Source organism: Panthera pardus, unplaced genomic scaffold (assembly GCF_024362965.1).
Source record: "Panthera pardus isolate Hobbes unplaced genomic scaffold, ASM2436296v1 HiC_scaffold_21, whole genome shotgun sequence".
In the NCBI taxonomy this organism is placed as follows: Eukaryota; Metazoa; Chordata; class Mammalia; order Carnivora; family Felidae; genus Panthera; species Panthera pardus.
The window spans coordinates 34,478,158-34,500,553 of NW_026526777.1; the positions used below are offsets into that span (position 1 = coordinate 34,478,158).

A 22,396-nucleotide genomic window follows, 5' to 3' on the forward strand; every position below is an offset into this window, starting at 1 on the left:
TTGTTTTTGTTTTTTTGTTTTTTTTTTTTTTTTTCCTGAGCCCCTGGAGTTGGCTGGTATTTCTTTCTCTCTTCTCTAAATTGTCAGGTGTTTCCAGACATCGGAAGCCCCTTTATCTTTGCCCAAATGGTGACAGCTTGAACTACGGCTTTCCTTAGCAGCAGCATGGCTAAACAGAAAGAGCTTGGACTCAGAAGTCATATGGGCTGAACTGAACTCAAACCCCTGCTTGGTCATTTATAGTTGTGTCGATTTAAGCAATTGACTTCATCTTTGTGAGCCTTTGTTTTTCCATCTGCCAAAGGGGGATGATCCTCTTTGCTTCATAGGGTTATAGTGAGGATCAAATGAGATCAAATGAGATGACACTTAAATTGCCCAGCTCAGTCTTCAGTACATCGCTTCCACTCAATGAGTGACAGCCCTCTTCCTTATCCCTTTTGTAGGGGCAAAGCTCAAGTCCTTCATCTGAGAGCTCCATGCTAGTCCAGAGACTATGTTAAAATTAAGCCCTGGGACCACAGCTTCTCTCACCAATCCTTAACCCTCTCCAAGGCCACCAAAGATTTCTGGATGCCCAGGTCTGGGACTCCTTAGATGATAAGGATTTTAAGTGGCTCTTCTTTCAGCTTCCCTGCCCACCATGCTGTAAAGTTTGCACCAGATGAGTATGATTTTCAGGGGTGGGGCAGGGGGGCTGATGAGGGGCTGTTCTTTGAGGCCCTGGTCCCGCCTACTGTCACCTCTCTCCCAGTGCCTTTGCTGCTCTTTGGTCACTAGCCCGGGCTTGTCTCTCTGCAAGCCACTGGAGCCAGAGAAGGGTGGTGGCTTCCTCTTCCCTCTGGCTCAGAAGCAGGCAGGAATCAGCGGTTTCCTCCTGACAAGGCCCCCTCTGGGCAATGGGAACCAGGCAGGACTCTGCAAAGGGGGTTAACCCTTGCATTCCCTTTCCGCTTTTTCTCACTGGCTGGGGACCCTAGGTTACAGAATTTCAGGGCCGTAAAGAACTCTGGAGATTATCCAATTCAACGTCCCCATTTAATAAAAGTGAAATAACAGCAAATAACTGTTTCTTTGTTATTATGGCTAATATTAATGATTATAACTTCCATTTACTGAATGCTTATTAAGTGTCAAGGATTGCACTAAGGATTTTATGAACATTTTCTATTTGATCTCCATAATAATCATACATGAGGGTATTATTAGCTCTATATTAAAGATGAAAAAAATACAGCTCAGACCAGGTACATAGCTTGCCCAAAGTGATACAGTTTTGAGTGGCAGAACTGATTTTTAAGTACAAATCCGTTGGACTTCAAAGTCTATTGTCCTAACCACTATCCTATCATACCAAGCAAATGATGCTGTGAACAGAAGCATAGACTAGGCATGACCTGTCTTCTTGCTTTAAGAAGTGACTTTTGGTCCTAACAGTAGGCTCCCTCGATTTAGGATACTCAGAAGGCCATATGGGCCCCTTGGTCTCAGATTTTTTTCCCCAGGCTGCAGATCCAAAGTCTGCAGCACTTTGCACAGAAATCTATCTTAGCACTTGTCACACATCACAATAGTTAACTAATAACGGTAAACCTAACCTGGCCCTAATCTTTGTGATGTATTATCTCATCGGATCAGCCCATGAGGCAGGCGGTATGAGCCCCATTTCGCGGATGATAATGTAGAGATGTTACATTACTTCTGAAGCGAGGAAGTGGCACAGATAGAATCTGAACTGTGATCTTTGTCTCTGAAGTCCAAGCTCGTAGCCACTATCTCCCTCTCTTTATCGCTCCCTTTCTCTCTCTCTCTCCCACTAGATCATGAGATATTGTAAGAGTAGTTATCACATTGTTTTATGTTTGCATCCCCAGGGCCCAGGACAGTGCTAGGCACTCGGAACATCTTTAATACCCTCTTATTAAATGGTTGGATGGATGGATGGATGGATGGGTGATGGATGGGTGATGGATGGGTAGAGAGGATGAATGGAAGGATGGAGAGAGGGATGAATGGATGGATGGATAGATGGGTGGATGGGTGGGTGCTGAATGGATGGAGGGAGGAATGGGTAGGCAGATGGATGATGGATGGATGGATGGATCACGGTGGTGACCGCTTAGATGGCATCTTGACCCTCTGTCAGGACAGTGTTTGCCACTGATGTTTTTACATATGTTGTCCTCAGGTCTGGATCCTGAGCCTCCCTTACTCTCTTCTTTTCCCTTTGTCCAGACTCCTGATTCTTCTTCCCCAGTCTTCAATCTACCAGTCAAGCTTGACTCCTTTCCTGCTCCTCTAACTTACATATCCATTTGCCTCCTCGGCTCCCTCACTTGTCTTCCCAGTGGCCCACAGAGCCCTGCATGTGGACGATCTGGTCCCCGTCACCACTGGCCGGCCTCATCCCCTACCACTCTTTCTCCCGAATGCTCTCTACTGCTCCTCACACACTCCCAGCATGCCTTGAATTCTTTGTTCTTGCTGCTCCTTCTCTGGAATGTTTTCCCTAGATATCAACATGACTCACTTCCTTACCTTCCTCAGTCTTTGCTCAAATGCCACTTTTCCAATGAATCAACCTTCTTGGGTATTGCCTCTCCTTCTTCCCTACTTTATTTTTCTCGACAGTAATTACTGACCTCTGACAGACAACACACCTTATGTATTTATTTATCTCACTGCGCTCATGAAAGATCCACGAAGGCAGGGAACTTTGCTGTCTGGTTCACCACTGAAGCCTGCAGTGCCTACAATGGTGTGCCAGGTATGATGCAGGCACTATACATATACACACATACACACATACACACGTACATATGTGTATGTATATATATATATATATATATATATGCACACACACACATACATATATATATACACACACACATATATATGTATATATACATATACACACATACATATATAGATATACACACACATATATACACACACATATATACACACACACATATATATGTACATATACATATACACACATACATATATATGTACACACACATATATGTACACATACATATACACACATACATATATATATGTACACACACATATATATGTACATATACATATACACACATACATATATAGATATACACACGCATATATATACACACACATATATATGGACATATACATATACACACATACATATATATATATATATATATACACACACACACATATACACACACATATATACATATCAATCTAATGATTCAATGGATCAACAAACATGCCCCAAGTGTCTGGTATAGGTCAGACTCCGTGTTACTGGTCACAACCAGATAACAGGAACTTGAAAACCTCTCTCATTTCAGACTCCTGCTGGGTACAACAGGGTGTGCAACGGCGCGCCGGCAGGAAAGAGGCTGCCGGGACCACGGATGGGGACGAGAGTGAGGCGAGCGCCTCCTTACCGCCTTGGTGCACTGGACATCCTTCCCCAGCAGCCAGTTGAGCTCCAGGTTGCCCTCGCCCTGGTAGCAGGACTGCAAGCGCTCCTTGATCTGCCGGTTGATGGCCCGGATGGGGAAGGCACAGAGGGCAGAGTCGTCGGGTGGGTGGTGATACTGCTTCTGGCCTTTGGAGAAGATGGCAAAGAGCACGTCATCCTGGCCGCTGATGTTGAAGGCCTGGGCCAGGGAGTCCCCGGGCTTGGCGAGGTAAGCGGCCTGCAGGAGGCGGTACTCCACCCCGGCCCGCGTGCAGCCGAAGGGCAGGGACACGTAGGAGTGGAACTTGGGGTCGTCCTTGCAGAGGCGCACAATGCGGGACGTGTAGAACAGGTCCCCCGCCGAGTTGATGGCCACGCCCTCGGGGGTCTCCGGCTGCACCGTGAGGAAGTAGACGAAGCCCCCGCTGGCGAAGCCGTAGATGTAGAAGATGTCGAAGTGGGAGACCAGGGCCAGGGTGTCGGAGGGGATCTTGATGAGGGAGGAGACGAAGTCACTGTGCAGCTCGTAGTCGAGCATGGCGGAGGACTCGGGGTCGCGGGGCAGCTTCCTGCTGGACAGGGTCGGGAAGTAATCCTGCTTGCCGTCCACGGCCGTGCCGATGAACAGCTTGCCGTCCTCGCCGTCGGAGCGCACGATCACGCCGTACATCGTGCCGGTCTTGTTGACGCTGGACAGGTAGTGCTCCTTCTTGTGCGAGGGCTCCACCAGGATGAAGAGGTCGTCCAGCCGCAGCAGCTTGCACACGCCCTGGTAGAGGCTCCCGCAGGCCAGCAGGCGGTTCTCCGAGTAGTCGATGATCAGCAGCTTGTTGACGTTGTTGGTGAGGGTCAGCACCTCGCTGCAGGGCTGCACGATGAGGGGCGGGTAACAGGACTTGTTGTCCTCTTCCGGCCCCGTCTTGTGAGCCACCTGGATGGTCAGGTTGCCCGTCAGCTTGTACACCCGGTTGATGGCCCCCACGTACACCGCGCCCGTGCCTCGGTGGACGGTCAGGTGGTTGAAGGTCCAGTCCCGGTTCTCCGAGTGGAAGGTGCTGAACTGAGGCATGCCGGCCGCCCCGGGGGCCAGCAGCACCCAGACCACAGAGAGCAGGACCACAGACCAGCCGTCAACCTCTGCAGCCCGTGGCCAGGGCCTCCTCTGTTCCATTCTGAGTGGGGCGGGGACGAGGACACAGATCCTCTGGGTTCTCATCTACTCCACCTTCCCGGCCGGCCCTCACATGATTCTGGAAAACACAAGGCAGGGTGGTCAGACTGAAAATAAATCCTGGGAAGAGGGAATAGGATGGCTTGACCCAGGGTCCCAATCCCGACTAGCTCTGAGTCTCTTCCTTCTGTATTTTGGTTTTTCTATTTTTAATATACTTTCCCCCCTCTTTGCGATGTTCAGGGAATCCTGTTATCTATTTTGGTCTCCAGCCTTTACGCTGTAAAATACATTTTTTTTTTTTTTTTTTTTTTTTTACTTTACAAAGCATCTCTATTTCTGTCTTCTTAAGACATCGTTTTTTATCTCAGAGAGGTTAAAAGACTGCTTAAGTTCACCCAGCCGGTCGATCCCGGCATCGGCACTAAGGCCGGTCTTCCCTCCCCAGATGTCACGGCTGTCCTCTCCCTGTCGAGTGGAAATCTCGCCTGTTTTTTAAAAGCTTGTTTAGAAGGCCCTCTTCCAGGCTCTCCAGGTCAACTACTCCCAGAGTCTGATACCGCAAATAAAATTCCTTCTTATTTCAGACTTCCAGCCCCTCACACGCTGCATTTCATTACCTTCTCGTGCTCTGTGCTCTACAGGGAAATAGAAGAGATGCTCATCCTGAAAAACTGCTTCCCACTGCCCCTCAGCCTCATCCTCTCCAGAAAGAAGAAGCCCTGATGGTTAGCTGTTAGAACTTGTTAGAAAAATGAACCACACAGACACTGTCAGGACTGGGGTTTCCACATGGACCATTCGGGAGCCTGAGGAGCCCCAGGGAGCAGAGTGGATCCCTTCCACCCTGCTTTGGGATGGTGGGGGCGGGGATGGGGGGGGGTCGCTCTGCCTCTCCGGTGAGCAGGTGGCCGGGTCGGGTGGAACTTACTTCAACTTCTGCTTCTCTGCAGGAGCAGCACGGGAGGAGCCAGGCCTCCTTGCGGAGGGGGACTGGCTACCTGAGTCCCGCGTTACCTGCCTGGGCAAGAGTTCTGGGTTTGGAAAATGTGGGCACAAAGGGAGGCGAGTTGAGGATCAGCCTCATTCAGCCACTGCTGGGGCCCCGTGACTGTTTAAGGATTCGCGAAGTCAACGCCAGGCCTCAGCCTGTCCTGTCTGAAGCCCAGTCGCCCTCCTGTCCTGACTCCTTTGCTCCTTTTTCTCTGATCCCCAAGCTCTAAAGCTTTTTCTGTATTCTACGGAAGCTGCCCAGAAGGGCACGGTGGGGCTCCTGTGGAGAGCTTCTAGACTCCCGGGCAGAGGATGAGAGAGTAGAGCCTGTCCCATCTCTAAGCACCGTCTCTGACTTCTAGGGACAGGGACAGTGGCTGAAGCAGCAGGTGGCAGCAGCAGGAGGAGGCAGCGAGCTGTCTGGCAGACAAATCTGTTCTCCAGCTGGACAGACTGTCCAGCAACCTTCTCAGGCAAGTCCAGACGGAACTCTGGGCTCAGGGGGCGGCAGGAATGGAAACACCCGTACCAAGGATGGAGACTTTGCTCCAAGGCAGTTTAGGAGCGTCACGTCCCCTTCGGCCCCCTTAATCTGGCCGGAACGGGTTAGAATCAGAACAGGCGCCACCTTGGAAATCCGCACAGCGTTCGCTCTGTATCTTTAGAAAGGCCCCTCCTCAAGGCCCGACAGCCACCATGGTGCCAGAGGGAGGCCCCACCTGACGGCCCTCTTCCAACCAGGCTCCACTGGGGTGCTCTGGGGTGACTCATGAGGCCCCAGGCTTCCTTGGAAAGAGGAAGGCAACAGCGGCATGAGGCCCAGGCTGACCTCAGCGACTCTGACACAGCCCTTCCGGCCCCACGCGCGCACCGGCAAAGCCTCCTGACAGACAGAGCTTTCGGTTTGAAAACCAGAGGTTATTTTTAGCTGCGTCCTGGGGCCGGTAGCAGGACGTGAATTCCTCAAGAGGAGCTGTGGAAAGGAAATAACAGAATGCTCACGTTCTCCAGCCGGTTCCCGGAAACTACGCGAGACCATTCGGAGCATGTCCCCGTCTCTGGGTAGAAAAGCTCCTTTGGTTTCAGGCGGAGTGCGGTCTCCCACCAGGAGCTGTGAGGAGGGTGGTTAAGTGTCACCGCCCTGCACATGGGGTTTGGTCTTTTAGAAAGTGTGCTCTGAGACACCCGGGCACCGAGCTGGTGGGCGTGATGCTCTTGCCTTCTCCACAACACGCCCGCACATACACGGTCAGCCCGTGGCAGGAGGAAGAAGGTTCTGGGAGCAGAGATAACTCCAAAGGACATGGTGTGAGGTTAAGATCAACCACCTCAGCCCCCTGCCCACTATCCACGTGAGGCAGTGTGAATAGGGGGTGGCTTTTGTTGTTAGGCAGACTTGGGGGACACATCTGGGCCCCGGGGCAAGTCAAGTCTCCCGTCTCTTTCTGGCAGACTGGGGGCGATTATAGAATCTACCTCTAAGGTTGTCATGAGAGTGAATGAGATGGCACGGGGACCTCTGAGCACGGCGCCCGGCGCACGGTGAATGCTCAACCGGTGTCAGCCGTGATTATTATCACGGAAGCCTCTTGAGGAGACTGTGTTTCAGGAATCCTGCCAGAGCTCTTGAGCTCCGTTATTTGTTCATATTCTTCCTTTCCATGACAACAAACATTGCGGGTAGACCTCTGAACCCTGGCTCTCTCTGACCCAGTGAAGCCTGAATCGCGGGAAGGGAATGGATCCACGGTGATCTTCTCTATCATACTATTGCACAAGTCCCAACATAGCTCTCTGCAGCCTGCAGGGAGGCTGGTGGAGGTGCAGAATCCTGGGAGCTATGAAGTATGAATGGGAAGACTGGCCCGATGCCTAGAAGGTATGAAGTCATGGGGCAGGAGGAAGAGCCAGGGATTCAAATCCTGCCTGTGTCACCCAGGAGTACTATGGCATTAATCTTGTTTGGCATCTCCCTGAGCCTGTTTCTTCATCTTAAAATGAAGGGGGCTTGAATTAACCAGTTTGTAAGATCTCTTCTTTCAGGTGAAGTGATACCTTGAGCTTCTTTCCTTTTGCTCCTAGAATGTGTAATTGAGACTGAGGTCCTTCCAGGCTCCCTGGTAAGGCTGCTTAGGCCAGGAGTTCTCACCAGACCGCCACAGTGGGCTTTTCCCTCCCGTCCCTCAGTCAGCATCTGCTCTGGGACAGACGGCCCCTAGGGCCTGTGATCTGGCAGCCGTGGGCCCTGGTGAGCTGGGGTTAAGAGGAGGCACGATCTGCCGTGCAGGGCTGGCCAGGGGACGTTCACAGTCCACGTTGGGAGTGTGGCTTTCACAAGGACAACAGACTTAACAGCCAAGTTGAGAGCTTCCGTCTCTCCATGCCAAGGCTGGTTATTACCAGGTAGCCATCCCAAAGCGGGGCCCCGCTCGCAAGGATTGAGTCTCCTGTCTGAGTTCAGCGGAAAGCAGAACGGTTGTGCCTCTGGTGACGGGCAGTGTGCTCTAATGGTTAAATGCGTGAGCTCTGAACTCAAGATGCTTGGATTCAAACAGAGCTGACAGCTGTGTAAACCTGGTCAAGGTCCTCAGCCATTCTGTGATGCTATGTCACTATCTACATCACATGGGATTAGTAGCGGCATCTACCTCATCGGATTATTACAAAGAAGTCCGTTAACACAGATAAAGCGCTTGGAATGACGTCCAGCCCGTTGGAAATGTTCGAGATACATCAGCCCATGCTATTAATAATTTATTTGTCAATATTTCCAGCTCTTCTTGAATGCCATCATTCCATGATCGGTCTTAGAATGAAGTTTCCATCCTCGGTTTGGTAGAAACCAGTGAGCATGTGCCTATGACTTGGGGACCCTAGCATTTCTTCCTAACCCCAATTGTCTGATGTCAACCTCGGGAGTTTTCTCTCCATGATGCCTCCTTCTTCCTGTCACCTCTCTCTCTCTCTCTCTTCCTCTCTGTCTGTTTCTCTCTCTCTCTCTGTGACTGTTTGTGAAGTCACTTTGCCACATGCATTCTCAAGAGGCGAAACTTGCTTATTCTGTCTTCTCCCCAACCCTAGTCCCAACCAGGATGTGCGCTCTATCAGCCAAGCCCGCGGAGACACCTTACTCAGAGCACTCCTGACGCCAAGGAGAGGCACACTTGCCTCTTTGGGAAGCAAGTGCCACTAAATATTTTATTTGGAGGGCTTGATGACGCCCCCCCCCCCCCCCCCGTCCCGATCAGGATTCAGGAGGCAGGTGTTGGTGACAGGCAGTCGAGGCATCTAATACCTCCCAGACCCGTTGCTCTCAGTGCCAAGGGCAAAGCAGGGAGGAGATGACAATCAGACACTCGCTGCTCAGTTCAGGGCAGACTCCCTCCTCCCTGCCTCCCTGCCCCGTTGCCTTTTTTGGGACACCTGGGTGCTCACGCCTCTGTGGACTCACTCTGCCTCCCTTATTGCTGAAGGAGCCAGTAGGAAGAGGGCTTACAGTCGGGATACCTTTTTTTTTGCCGAACTGCGTCAACCTTCCTGGTAGAAGATCTCACCCCTGGGACCCCTCTGCAGCAACACCACCGCCACTATCTCCATTTTACTGGCACGGCCACCACTTTGGGACCACCACATCGGCATCACCGGCATCATCCTGCCGGTGACATCGTTCCTAACAATAATGGCAAAAGGTGCCCGTAATTACAACTGCACCGAGCAGGTGGCTCACACAGCCAGGATGGGGACAGAGAGAAGGCACACGTGGCAATGAAGGCCGTGCAGTCAGAGAAGGAGTCAGCCGCTGTTCCCGGGCTGCCCTTCCAGCTCGTTCCTCGCCCGCGGCAGAGCGAAGTCCGTCCTCTCTGCCAGCTCTCCCTTCTGAGGAGGAGGGCCCGACACGCAGGGAGCGGGGCCTGTGCTAAATGGGATTGTAAGATTGCTTCAATCCACTACTTTTCTTTCTTCTCCTTCTTCTTCTTTTTTAACAAAGAAACAAAAGCCCAAGGAAAGAAGACAAATTGTCCACTGTGACCCCAGATGAGTCAGGGACAGGCTGGACCTGGTGACAAAAAGTCTAGTGCTTCCTCTGCTGTAGGTGAAAGGGTCCTGGGGGTCAGTTGTGTTCTGCCTGGAGACCGCCCAGTTTGGGGGAGAGAAGGTGACTCTGCTGGTGGCAGTCCCGTGAGGGGCCGGCCTGAGCCTGGCCTGGGCGAGGAGCGGGTACAGGGGGCAGGCTCAAGGAAGCCAGGGATTGAGGGTCGTGGGGGGTGAGAAAGCCACCGCCCATGGCTCCTTTTTGTGTCGGGAGAATGACCTCTTCTGACCTATTCTAAGCCTCTGCAGTCGTCACATGCAGGAAGGGCACCCACATTGTGACTTGGGGCCTGTGGTATCCCATGCCACATCCCTCTGGGGGGTAGGTGACCTCACAGACGGGTCAGATGTAGTCTCAGCCCAGGAAGCCCCTTCTTCCCAAAGAGTTAGAACTGCAACAGGAGAGACTGAAGTTAGATATTCAGGGGGACATCCCATCTGGAGAGGACTCCTGGGCTTCCTGCCAAGGAGCCTGGACTTTTCTAACAGTGAATTTTCCCCACCGCTGTCCAGGAATACATTTACCCAGAGGCAGGGGACTGGTCCCAGTGACCTCAGAAGGCTCCTTTGGGTTTAAGACTTCTATGAATTCAGGTCTACGAAGATAAAAGGTCTACGTGTGAGATTCTGGGGCCCTGGCTCGTTCCCTGTGGCGGCACGATCTTGAAGGACCCGTCATAATGTCATCCGCACAGTCATACATGCAAACATCCTGAGCGTCACTCTGTCTAACACGGACCTCGGAGGTAGTCCAGGCACGTTGGGTAGCACAAGGTGAGCGAGAGGGCGAGCGCAAAGGCCCCGGGTAATGCCGACAGCTGAAAGGCCTCAATTAGAGTAAAAGGAGCTATCTGGTATTTAAATAATTATTAGATTGAAGGAATAATCATGGGTTTGGGCTGATTTTTTCCCCACTGTCACCCTGATGGCGTCTATAATATTATTATTCAAATGCCCATGATTCTCATTGAGGAGAGACCCAGAGAGAGAGGAGAGAGTGGGGGAGGGGGCGGGGAACATGGAGGGGCGGGAGGGAGGCTCATTTAATCTCCATGTGACAGGGCTGCAGGAGGTACGATTAGTCTTTTTCTTATTTCAGCTGTCACTCATGCACAGACACCGAAGATTGTTATTAGCGTATTTTATGCACGCGATTTAAAGGGAAAAGGTGGGGGGGGGGTTGTGGGGAGAGGGAGAATTTCCTACAGAAAATAAAGGGACCAAAGGAACAATTTAGATGTCACTGCTATACCAGCTGCATTTGCTTCATTAATCGAATGTCATTTTTTCCCCAGACTCTGTGCTGTTATGTGAGGCAAAGTGGCTACATCTCACCCCAGAGCGAGAGGAAGAAAGTGAGGGAGAAAACGGGCCTCTGCCTACATGCCCTCCTGGCATCCTTCCCTGAGAAGGTGAAATCGATGATACTGTGGCCCTCCCCTGGGCGTGAAGACGACTTTTGGTGACGGTTTCTATCCAGCCACCTTCTTGCACGGTGAGAGGGGAGATGCCCTACCAGTCAGTGTGGGGGACTCCTGTCACAGGTGGGGAAGCCAGGGCCAACGTCCGAGAACCAAGGAGTAAGAGAAGGAAATCTGAGGAGGCTCTACCAATCCCCATCAGCGGTGCAAGAGGAACCCATATTCCGGGCAGTGAGGCAGTGAGGCTTGGTGACCAGAGCTATGGGTGGTTCTCCACTCTGGATCCCACATGACGATGTGACGGCCATGGACCCTACGTCTCAGATGCCACAGCGGGCAGAGGCAGAGTGATGGGGCAGAGTGCAGACGCTGGGGGTGCTGGCAAGAAAGGCGGGCAGGCAAGGCGTCAGGGATTCAATCACGAACCCCCCAAATTTGTCTATCCAAGTCCCGACCTCCAGTTATGTGACTGTATTTGGAGACGGTGACTTTATAGACGTAATTAAATTAAAATGAGGTCATTAGGTTGGGCCCTAATCCAAATGCCTGGTGTCCTTACAGAAAGGAGAGACTTGGACACAGAGGCCGACAGGCACAGAGGAAGGATCGAGTGGAGAGACACGGAGAGAAGACGGCCAGCGACGGGGCAGGGAGAACGTCCTGGAACAGACCCTTCCCTCATGGCCCTTGGAAGGAGCCAGCCTTGCAGACATCTTGCCTTGTAGCCTCCGGAACTGTGAGCCAACACATTTCTGCTGCTGCAGCCGCCCAGTTCGGGGCACTTGGTCACAGCGGCCCTAGCCAGCTAACACAGCAGGGGGTGGATAAGATACTCTACCATCTTGGCTGGGGGGGGGGGGGTCGTTCTTTTAAAGAAAATGGGTGTTTGCAGAAGCCATCGCAGGGCCGAGGCATCAGAGACATCGGGTTCTTCACATCTGTGTGGGAACTGAGGGCAGCAAGGGTGCACACCCTTTCACCCGGAGAACTCCGCTGCGCTGCCTTCCACTGCTTTGGCACCAGCGGGGTCAGAATCGGCATCTGCCATGTCTCACCAGTCCGGCTCTTCCTGCAGCGTGTTTCCTATCCCGTCTGCTTGCTCCCGCCCGGGACAGTTGGTATGTCACCTGCAGGCCCCCAGAGCCCTATGGGAGAAGCTGCGACTCCCTCCACCCCACTCCGGCTCTTCCTTTGGCCCTGCCCCCGGGAACCACTGCCAGGCGAGGGTTTTCTGTTGCTTTTTTTTTTTTTCCCCAGCTCTCCCAGTGGGATCTGACGGGGCCCTGGAAACCACACCAGCTCTCCCAGGGCCTTAGCAAAACATGCAGTGTTTGTCCTGTCCCCTCACAGGCTGTAAAAGCTTGGCGTTGTCTCCCTGAATTATGAAGGGTTCCAAAGACGCACACTCACTTGAGGGGTGGCGGAGGGGAGGGGGCCCGGCTCCTTTCTGGGGCACTGCCTGGCTGGCTTTGCAAAGTCAAAACAAGATTCATTACCCTGGGGCCGGGAGCAGGGAGATACACCGCCTGACCCCGCAGACCTGCCCCATATGTCATGGGCCTGTCAGAAAGCTCCCAGAATTCCCTTTATTATCTAAAGGTCGCCACCCGGGCAGCGCTGAGAGAGCCCATGGTCTAAACTAAACTACAGGAGCAATCAATTTCAAGCAGCTGCCTTCCCCGCCACCCCTTCCCCCTCCCCCTCCCCCTTCCGTGGGCTCTGCCCTCTTCAACCCCCTCTGGGGGATGGCCAGGGAGGAACACGCCTTGCCATGGCCACCTCACCCCTGGGGCAGAAAGAATTTCTGCGAATTAGCAGGACTCTGAGCATCAGGCCCCGGAGCAAGACTGCCCTCTGCACTGCGTGGGGCCTAGAAAGGTCACCCCGCTTTTCCCGTGACTCTAAGCCGGACCCTGCTTCAACCATCGTAGAAGTGGGGTTACTGTTCTGGTCAACGTTATGGGCTTAAAGGATAGAAAAAGGACTTCTCAGGCTCCTTCCAAAGGCAGACTAGGCATAAAAGGGGGGCTACGGCTTTGCTAAGTCGAGTCAGATTCATACTAGGAGACTTCATAACCTGAGGGCCATGAGTTTCATAAAACAGCAAGTGCCATTTGTTTCCTAGAACAATAATAATAAAAGGGGGCTAACGTTATTATTAGCGTTTATTACCCACTTGCTACGTGGCACCCTGTGCTATATCCTTTCCATATGCGATGGAGAATTCTGTGATTATCTTGCAAGATGGGTATTCTCCTACCCATTTCACAGATGAAAAACCTGAATCTCAGGCAGGATGACTAACTAGGCCAGTGTCATTTTGCTAGGAAGCAGGACTTTCTGATGCCCATGTTGTCCTCACCCTTACACCTTGCCTACCTATTTAGATGTTACTTTTTTGACCAAACCCTCTTATCGCTGGTCTGGGAAAAAAAAAAAAATCAGTAGAATGATCAGTAAGATCAGGCAAGTACTTTATTTTAAAGGTCAAAACCTGAGGCTCCCATTTTATTTCAGTAATGGAGCAGGCTGGGGTAGGGCGGCACGGGTCGAGATATCAGTTACAAGGTGGATTCTGGGGCTGTTTTGTGGCAAGAGGTTTGCTAGCTGGCGACCTCTCTTTTCAGGGGCATTTCAAATGACCTTTCCAAGAAGCCTGGAGATGTGTCTCCTACCTTCTCACCCCATCCTTACTGTAGGCAGGAGAGCCACGAACTCTGAGGTTGAAATGGGGCAGGAGAGCAGGACACAGGGTAGAAAGTGCCTGACTAAATTGTTAAATAAATTACGGTTACTCCATATAATGGCATATTATGCTGCCATTAACCGTAATGTTTTCAAAGAATAATGACACAGCTCCGATTCACAGCAGTGGGAGGGAAAGGGAAAGAAAAGGAGAGGGAAGAAAAAATCCAAACAAAACCCCAGGCATTCATCTCAGCTCTCAGGCAATGGATTGGCCCTCAATCCCACTTACTTTCTCCATAAATTGCCCAGTCGTTCTCCTCTTGAAGGAAAACTATAATGGCCCACCCCCACCCTGCCTGAGTCCCCGGCACTTCCTGCTTCTCCTGCAGAAGCCCCTGCCTCTCTCCTCCCTGGTGGCTCCCAAGGCCGGTCACGGAAGTGCTCTAGAAACAAGAAGCTCTCCCCATCATTGCTGCTTCACCCTCGCTGCAGGAAAAGGAGCCACTCGTGCCAGATCGAGATGCATTTTTTAATACTGTCCTTTCCCAAAACTCAGGCTTCCCCAAAGTTCGAGAGTGGGCCTCCTGACCAGCAAGCCTGGTGGCGTCTCCCCGAAAAAGGCACATGTCAGTCTGTCCCGGAGACTATTTGCAGACACGGACCCTGAAAGCCACTGGCAGCTAATTCAGCCACAGACACCCTGCCCAGTGTGCCTCGTGCCTCAAATTCCTTGTCTCACTTTGCCAGGCACATGGCCAGAGTGTGACATCCACCCATGGAAACCCCCTCGGTTGCCCAGAGAGGCTTGAGGTTGGACGGCCAAGCACCCAAGTTCAAGTTCTCCTCAAGCTGGCTCTTCTTTGTCCAGCTTCCCTTTCCACCTCTCCCAAAGGCACTCCACTCCCAACAAACTGGTTCACGTGTGGAGTCCCCAGGACACCTTGCAGAATTTCACCTCTGCAGCTGCCTCTGCCTGGAACACCTGTCTCCACTTTCTTCTTTGCCTATCCAAACCCCATCCATCCTTCAAAGCTTCAGGAAACCTCTAGGACCTCCCTGCCCCAATCGCCTGTCTCTCCTCCAAAGTCATTCAGCAACTGTTGTTTTTAGCACACACTGCATTGCCAGGGTGGCTCTCTCGCTATGCGACTGTGTCCTATCCATCGAATCAGAGGCTCTTGGAGTGCAGGAATAATCCCTCGTGCTCTTCAGCATCTCGTGCAGGGGTAGCAGGATGCCTTTCGCTCCGTTCTGTGCTCAGTCTGAATCACGGAGCGCAGGGGAGGGGGAGACGGGGATGCCCCTTTGCATTTCTCAGCGACTAGTCTGCCCTTAGACATGGTGTGGACTAACACACGGGGCTCAACCATTTGTCATAACGGGTGGAGGTAGTGAAGGACCCTGGCTGGCGTTCATCTTGAACCCGCTAGGGAAAGAGCAAGTGTCACTGGGAGGTGAATGAGGTGGGGAGAAGGATGAAGAAGGATCAGCTGGGGTGTGTGTGGGGGCGGGGGGGCGGGGCGCCAGCTCTGCCGGTGAAGAATGCACAGCACAGGATGCACAACTTTTCATGCAGGAAAAGTCTTGGCAAGAGGGCTCCAAAGCCACAACCTGCACAAGTTCACAGATCACACGACGTGTCTATAATAGTAAGCGGCCAACTGACAGCGAGAGGGATCAAGAGTAGAGTGGGGTGGGCTGCGATTCCCCTAGGGAGGCTTCAGAACAGGGTTCTTCCGTCAGGGGGTCAAGCTCATTGCAGTGCCTGTAGCCAGGCAGCAGGTGCAGAGAGGAGACCTGGGCCCGGGTCTCGCTCAACCACTTCCTAGTTCGGTGACCTTGAACATGTTATTTAACCTTTTGGAGCCTCCATCTGCTGAAGGACACCTCACAGGGCTGTTGGTGAGGCTCAACGAGATAGTGAATGTGAAAGCGTTCTGCTAACCCCACAAGCTTTGAATAAACATCAATTACTCTGGTTTCTGTTTTTGGAGAAACACTGTGCAAGGACACCACCTCCTCGGCAGCAAGGGCTGCCCTGTGTGTGCTGGGGATGAAGGCTGGAGGCTCCGTTTCAGCCAGGTGATTCTTATGCCGTGGAACCTCCTGAGGGTCCTGGCCTCTCGGGAGGAACTGGGTGTCGCGGGTCCCTGTAGCCCTTCTCCCCAGTCCCCTGAGCCCCAGGCTTTCCACCTCAACCCCCACTTCCTCTCACCTTGAGGGTGATTTAAGGGCCACTTCTGCTGCTCTTGGTGATTCATCCAGGTGCCCTTGGCAGGAAAGAGGGAGGGAAGGAGGAGAGAGGAAAGCTGGCCCATAGGAGGAGGAGGAGACGATGCTGAAGACAGTCCCTGAGCTGGAGCTCAGTGTTCTCCGGGCTCTTCCCAGACCGGCTCTGGCCAGCATGTAGGGTGAAACTCCCCTCCCCAATCCTCCCCCGCATCTCCTCCTCTCCAGTGCTTTTCTGAACTGACAGCCCGCCTTCGAATACAAAGTTGTAACTCCTTTTTAAGGGGAAGCTTCTTAAGCAGGCTGGGTCCCCACCCTGTACCTTCCCACCTTCTGTTTCTATTATTTTCCTCTCTTTGTCTGAGACGCTGAGCTCCTGCAGAAAAGATCCTGAGCTGCCAGGCAGCCTCTCTTAAGTAACAGGCACATTCACACTCATGCACACCGAGCAGGGGAAGTGCTCTGGAGCCGGATAAAAGGGAGCCATGTAGGGCTGGGAGGTGGTTGGCATTCCCGAAAGAGATCTGTCTGCTTACGGGGCTTGTCTGAGCTGAGATGCACAAGCACGCGGTCTGCAGGACCCTTAACACCTGGAGTGGCATTAAGCCCCTTGATGAGTAGACAGGGGAGAAGAGAGACTTCCTGAGACCCTCGGGACATCGAGGACCCCCGCTCTAACTTTGAGGGAAAGTGAAGTGCACAATTATCAGAGAGGCTGACGCGGGGAGAAGAATGTGCTGGAGGGAAAGCAGGGGGAATGCAGGCTGGTGCAGCGCTGGGGGACCTGGGGCAGGAGATGAAAAGAACTCCCTGAGTGAGAATCTGGCCCGGATGATGAATGGGGTGTGAGAGAGGAGCCTGGAAAAGGGTAAACAGCCAGGAGGGAAGCAGGGGGGAGGGAGGGGTGAGGAGAAAGAATGTTGAGGTCAAAGAGCAGAGAAAATGCTCTTGGAGTGATTGATTCAAGATCCAACATGTTGCACACCCGGATGGGTGCACACGTGCACACGGGTGTGCTTGCGGGTGTGCTTGGCCACCGCCTCTCCTCGCGTGCCCCTGCCAAGGGGTGAGCAAAGTCTGTTTCTCTACCAGACCCATCTTGTGCCCTCTGGAAATCCTTTCTTCTGCCATTTAGTTCTCAGGACCCGGTTCCCCCCTCCCCCATAATGCAAACAGCCATGTGTGCAGTGATTTGAGGGTTCATTGAGCATTTCCCATATGCTATGTCATTGACCTACCCCCTCCCGCAGCCTGTGAGGGACAGCGGCCACAGCAGGACCCCCTCACAGGTGAGAAGACAGGTATATCTGGGGTGGAATATTTTGGCAAAGGAACTAGATGTGTTGAGGGGGGGACTTCGGGCTCCCGGGGTCAAACATGCCACCCTGCTGCCTGGGGTTGGAGGGAAGAGCCACCAGCTGAGATCTCCAAGGAGAGATCACCTGCTCCAGGGATCGCTCTCTGCCTCCAGGTGGGCAAGACTCTGGTCATCCTCAGGGATGTGCTGCGGAATGGGGGGTGGGGCATCAGGAGCCTAACTCACGCTTGAGTTCTTGGGGACCCACCCCCATGAAAGAGGAAAAGGCCTGGTGGGGGGCATCTGGCCATCCACACAAAGCCATTTGGCTCCCCCTCGGTCCTGGCTGGTGGGAAGGCACAGGGTAGAGAACCCCCAGGGCTGGTGCAGGTGGTGGCTGATGGCAAGATTCCAGAAGCAGGGCTTTGTAAGGGGAGTAGCTGGGGGCCCCCTATCTGTTCGTATCTGTGGGGCAGAGAATTAGCTGCCGCCTCCCCCTCTGAAGACCAGCACGTTTCCCGCGTCCCCGCAGCCAGCCCAAAGACAAAGGCATCTCCTGCCCCCTCTGGGACTGCTCTCCCACCCACCCACCCTCTCCTAGGTCTCTCCCCTGGCCCTCTGCTGCTCTGCAATTCCCAGCCCTGGCAGATCACTGATTAATTCAGGGCTGTTTAATAACCCTTCCATTTCGATGAAACAAGCTGTCTTGTTTTCTTTATTTTTAACACAGACTTTCGTTTCTTCGCTAAGCATCGTACTGTCATTTAAATTTCTCTGTCTCCAACCAAGCTGATAATAGACTGGAGTGAGCAGCTGTTTCCGTCCTGCTTATGACAACGATTAGAAGTCGGAGCTGTGCAGGCAGAGAGCTGACCAAGATTCGCTTCCTACCGGTCTGCCCCTGCTTGGAGATGGAGTACTCATTTGAACGTGATTACGGAGAATTCTGGCTCCAGGGGAGACCAGGGCTTAGCCCAGCCTAGCCTTCCTGGCACGCTGCTCTGAGGGGAGTCGTGGGGGCGAAGGAGTGAGAACCAGATTGATTTACTATGGAAGGAAGGCCAGCAGCTCTGGGTCGTTCTCACGAGCCCGAGCCAGGGCCAACAGTCAACTTCACTTCCAATGGAGCCTCTTCCTCCATCGTATTTACTGAGCAGCAAACAGGGACTCCAGTGGGTGGGGATCTCAGCCTTCACCCATTATACCTTTCTGCTCCACAGAGGAATCCCTTCTGGAGACCTGGCTGTCACCTTCCAACCTCTGTTTAAATTCCCTAAATGAAGTAGGGCTCATCCCCTCCCTCGGCGGCCCCTTCCGGGTCAGATGGCTCTGGTTAATCTCCCTCTCCGCCACCCTCCTGCAATACTTACACTCAACCTGTCTGAGCATCATTTATTTGCATCCCTCTACCTCTCTTGCCATATTGCAAGCCTGTCAAGAGCCCGGACGGTGACATTCCTCCCATTACTCTTCGCACATGGTAGATATTCAATAAATGCATGTTCAAATCAAATTAAATCATATTACAATAACTTCAATCTCTACAAGTAATGTACCTTTCTTCTACCTGGGCAGGCTTCTGGCGAAGCTTCCTGTCTTTCTCTAACCTGGACGGGCATTCTGCCTCTCCCTGTCCGGAGGTTCTAAACGGCTGCTTCCCGGGGCCAGGACCCTGCTTTTTCCTCCAGGCCCTGAGGGACTACACAGCTGGGGGAAAGCTTGGCCAAGAAAGCTGTGGGCATGCGGTGGGAGCCAATCAGGTGGCCTGGACCAGGGCCTCTGGATCCCAGTTCCCCCTGTGCGTTGGCCGTGGCTGCCTGAGAAAGCTCACAGGTGCAGGGTACACAAACTCTGGCCGGCCTGACGCTCCCCGGCCGCGTCCCAGCCAGCACAGTCTGCGGGCAGCTGCTTTGGTCATTGTCTCACCCTCTTCAAGTTGTCAATGCTGAGTCTATAGAGACTGAGACACAAACAGTGCCCACAGTGCCTCTCGGGGAGGGAGGGGCGGCTCGGCCTTGCCAGAGCCATTGACTGTGCAAATAGCAAGGCTTGCGGTGGATGGAAGAAAGCCGGTCGGAGCCACCGAAGCGGGGGGGGGCCTTTCTACATACACCACATGGCGCAGCACCGTGGAGAGGTGGTCCGGGTGTCCCGGGACCAGCAGAGGAGGGCAGACGTGGGTTCTCAGGGACTAGAGCTGCACCGTGAGGCACCTGCCTGCTCCAACCCAAGACAGAGTGGGGAGGTCGCTGGGCACAGCTGGGGACTGAGAGACGGGAAGAGAACGTGGCTAAGCGGGCAGTTCAAGAGTGCTGGGGTGGGCTGGGACAGAGGAGCCCCCACGAACGTGCAGGCCAGTGCAAGGCCACTCGCTGTGTGCCTCAGGGCAATCTACTCACCCAGTGTGGACTCAGGCATCACACCTATGATGTGAGCCTGGGTGAAAGCTATCAAACGCTCAGAAGTGCTTCTCAGGGATTCTACACAGAACACCCATTTCTATTGTCATTCAAGCTGTGTTCTCCAAAGTGATTTACAGAAGAAAATCTAGGTGCTTTGTCGGACTCACTTTCCACAGCAGGCTCCTGGACAGGGCTGGCAACGCACAGGACCCTGTCCTCTCAGAGCCGTCTTCCCGTGCTCTGCGCTTCCAACGAGGGCCACGGCTCCTTGTGCCTCGGCTGGATGTAGGGGAGCTTCTTGGGCTAAGAAAAGACAGCCGATGTATCTCAGCAGACACCCTGCTGCTTTGTCCAGTGATCAGCACCAGCCAAGGATCTAATCCTGAGGCTCATGGTCCAGCTTGGGCTCTGGGTCCCCGCTCCCGCCAGGGTCCTTCATACTGAGTCTGTCCCACGACAGGACAGACTGTCCCTTGCATGCAGGAGAGATGTAAGCCTCATTGCAGGCAGGTGGCCAGGGGCCCGTGAGATCTCCCCTTGTCCTGCCATGGGAGGCTGACGCCCAGAAAAATGCCAACTTACCAGTTCTATGATACTATCTCTCAGTTCTACTCTTAAAGCTGCAGGCACCAAAACCCCAGCAGTAGCAAATTCAGAATTCAAATTCCAGCCCCACTGGTTAAATGTTAACCATGAGCTATACACGTGGCTTGCCTGTCAGTTTCCAGTCTCCATTGAGTCTTTTAACTACTTTTATATAGAAGAACCTTTAGCATATACATTTTCTTTAAATAAAATCTTATTTTCTCAGAAAGTTCCAAACAAATTCAGAGAGAGAGAGAGGGAGGGAAGAAAAATGTCCCCAGCTTGGCTTTATTCCTGCTCTAAATTTTAGAATAGTTTTGCACATTTGCAACAACTGTCATTTTTCCAAGTCCCCTCACCATCTTCCTATGCCTGGCTCCAGAAACAAAGGCAAATGGGGGTGCTTGGATAGTCATGAAAAGCGCTCATTTCCGCCATACAAATGGAGAAACTGAGGTGCAGGGTAAGGGGCAGGAGCCAATTCTCAGAGAGTTTCCTGTGGCTCTCCTTGCCTCCCTCTTGTAATCAGAGAGCAAATGGTGGGTGGGCCCCAGTGGGCAGGTGAGAAATCTTATAGGAGGAGGGAAAAGTGACAAGTGTGAAGGAAGGCCCTTTGTTCCTGTGCATCAGGACCTTCTTCTGACACCAGATCCTTCCTGGCCATCTGTTCCGACACCCCTCTCGGTAGGGTCCAAACCTCCTATGCAAGGGTGCCAGGTGTGGCTTCCCCATGTCACGTGCAGCTCACAACATTTTCCTCAGTGTCTCCCAGAGGGGTTCTCCGGCCCGGAGAAGTGAAGGGCTCCACACCCTGGGGGGTCACTCTTAGTGGGGTGGCGGGCTTGAATTTTGTTTACTTCTAGAGAAAACTCAGAGGAGTGTTTGCCCAACAGAAACCCCGGTGGTGTGGGGTTTAATTCCACAAGATGTCAAAGGACTTGTCGGGAAAGTCTAGGTGGCTGGGGTGAGGGTGGGGGTCAGTCTTGTCAGGTGACTGTGAAATCCTGACCGCCTCTCTCTTGGAACACACTGCTACCCGCCAACACGGAGCGGAGACCAGGTAGGGCTCGCTGACCCAAGAGAGGGTTCTCGTGTCTGGGGACAGGGAAGGAGCCTGGTCTTCCCATCGGGCTTTGACCAAGGTTCCTGCTGGGGACCCTGAAGTTGAGGAAGCAGGCTCTTCTCCCTCAGGTATCTCTGTTGCTCGGGAGAAAAAAAAAAAATGGGAAGCCTGGGGAGCAGTCAAGGGAGGTGGGAGGTCAGAGGCCAACGTAATATTTACCCAGCCCAGCCGAGGGCTTTCGCTTTTATGAAGCAGGAAACCACTTCAAAGCAGCAACATCCCCTCTTGTCACTTCTGTCTGCTCTCTGGTCCCCCTGCCTTTACAGGGCAGGCAGGCTTTTTTGGTTTTTGTGGATTTTTTTGTTTTGTTTTGTGTGTTGTTGTTGTTTTGTTTTGTTTTGTTTTGTTTACCTCCTTTTCCTCTCCTCCTGAACCTTCCCTCTCTCCCTTAACGGGAGGAACATCTGCTTTGCCTCCGGCTCAGAGAAGTTCAATGGCGTGTCCAGAGTTCCAGAGCAGTGACACTCGGGTTCCCCTGACATTCTCAGCCCGCCTTGTCCCTGGATTACTCGTTCACTCTGAGAGTGAGCGGCCTACGACTTTGGGACATGGGGCAGGTACCGGGGTTAGTTCTGAAAACCCCCTTCCACAACCAGAGCTGAAAGTAGAAACTGATGACAGAAAAAGACCGCAGGCACTAGGGTCTAGTGGGTCTTTACATTTGGGGGGGCTGGGGGGGCTGTCATAAACTCCTCTCTTCATACACACACACATCATATACACATACAAATATATATATATATATGTTTACATATGCATACCTAGATCAAAAGCCTCTTAGAACCCAAGGACGCCCCCTTGTTCCCTCCATCCCAGTTCAGGGTCTGCCCACCCCAGATCTTACGCGAACAATTTTAAGGTGCGAGGAGACCACAACCCTCCAACACAGGACTGGATAAAGTTTTTACTTAGAGCCGAAATCTCCTTTTAACCACCTT

The 22,396-nt window shown here is 52.8% G+C and overlaps 1 protein-coding gene across 2 annotated transcripts in view; it reads right to left on the bottom strand.

Annotated features, from left to right (window-relative positions):
• PLXNA2 (plexin A2) overlaps nt 1-22,396 on the bottom strand; it is a 206,575-nt gene that overhangs the window by 176,885 nt on the left and 7,294 nt on the right. For both annotated transcript variants that reach the window (XR_008424621.1, XM_019429727.2), the window contains exon 2: nt 3,441-4,707. Coding sequence is in view for 1 of the 2 variants with exons in the window: in XM_019429727.2 (XP_019285272.1) it covers nt 3,441-4,673 (1,233 nt within the window). In the remaining variant the exon portion in view is untranslated. The remainder of the gene's footprint in view (nt 1-3,440; nt 4,708-22,396) is intronic.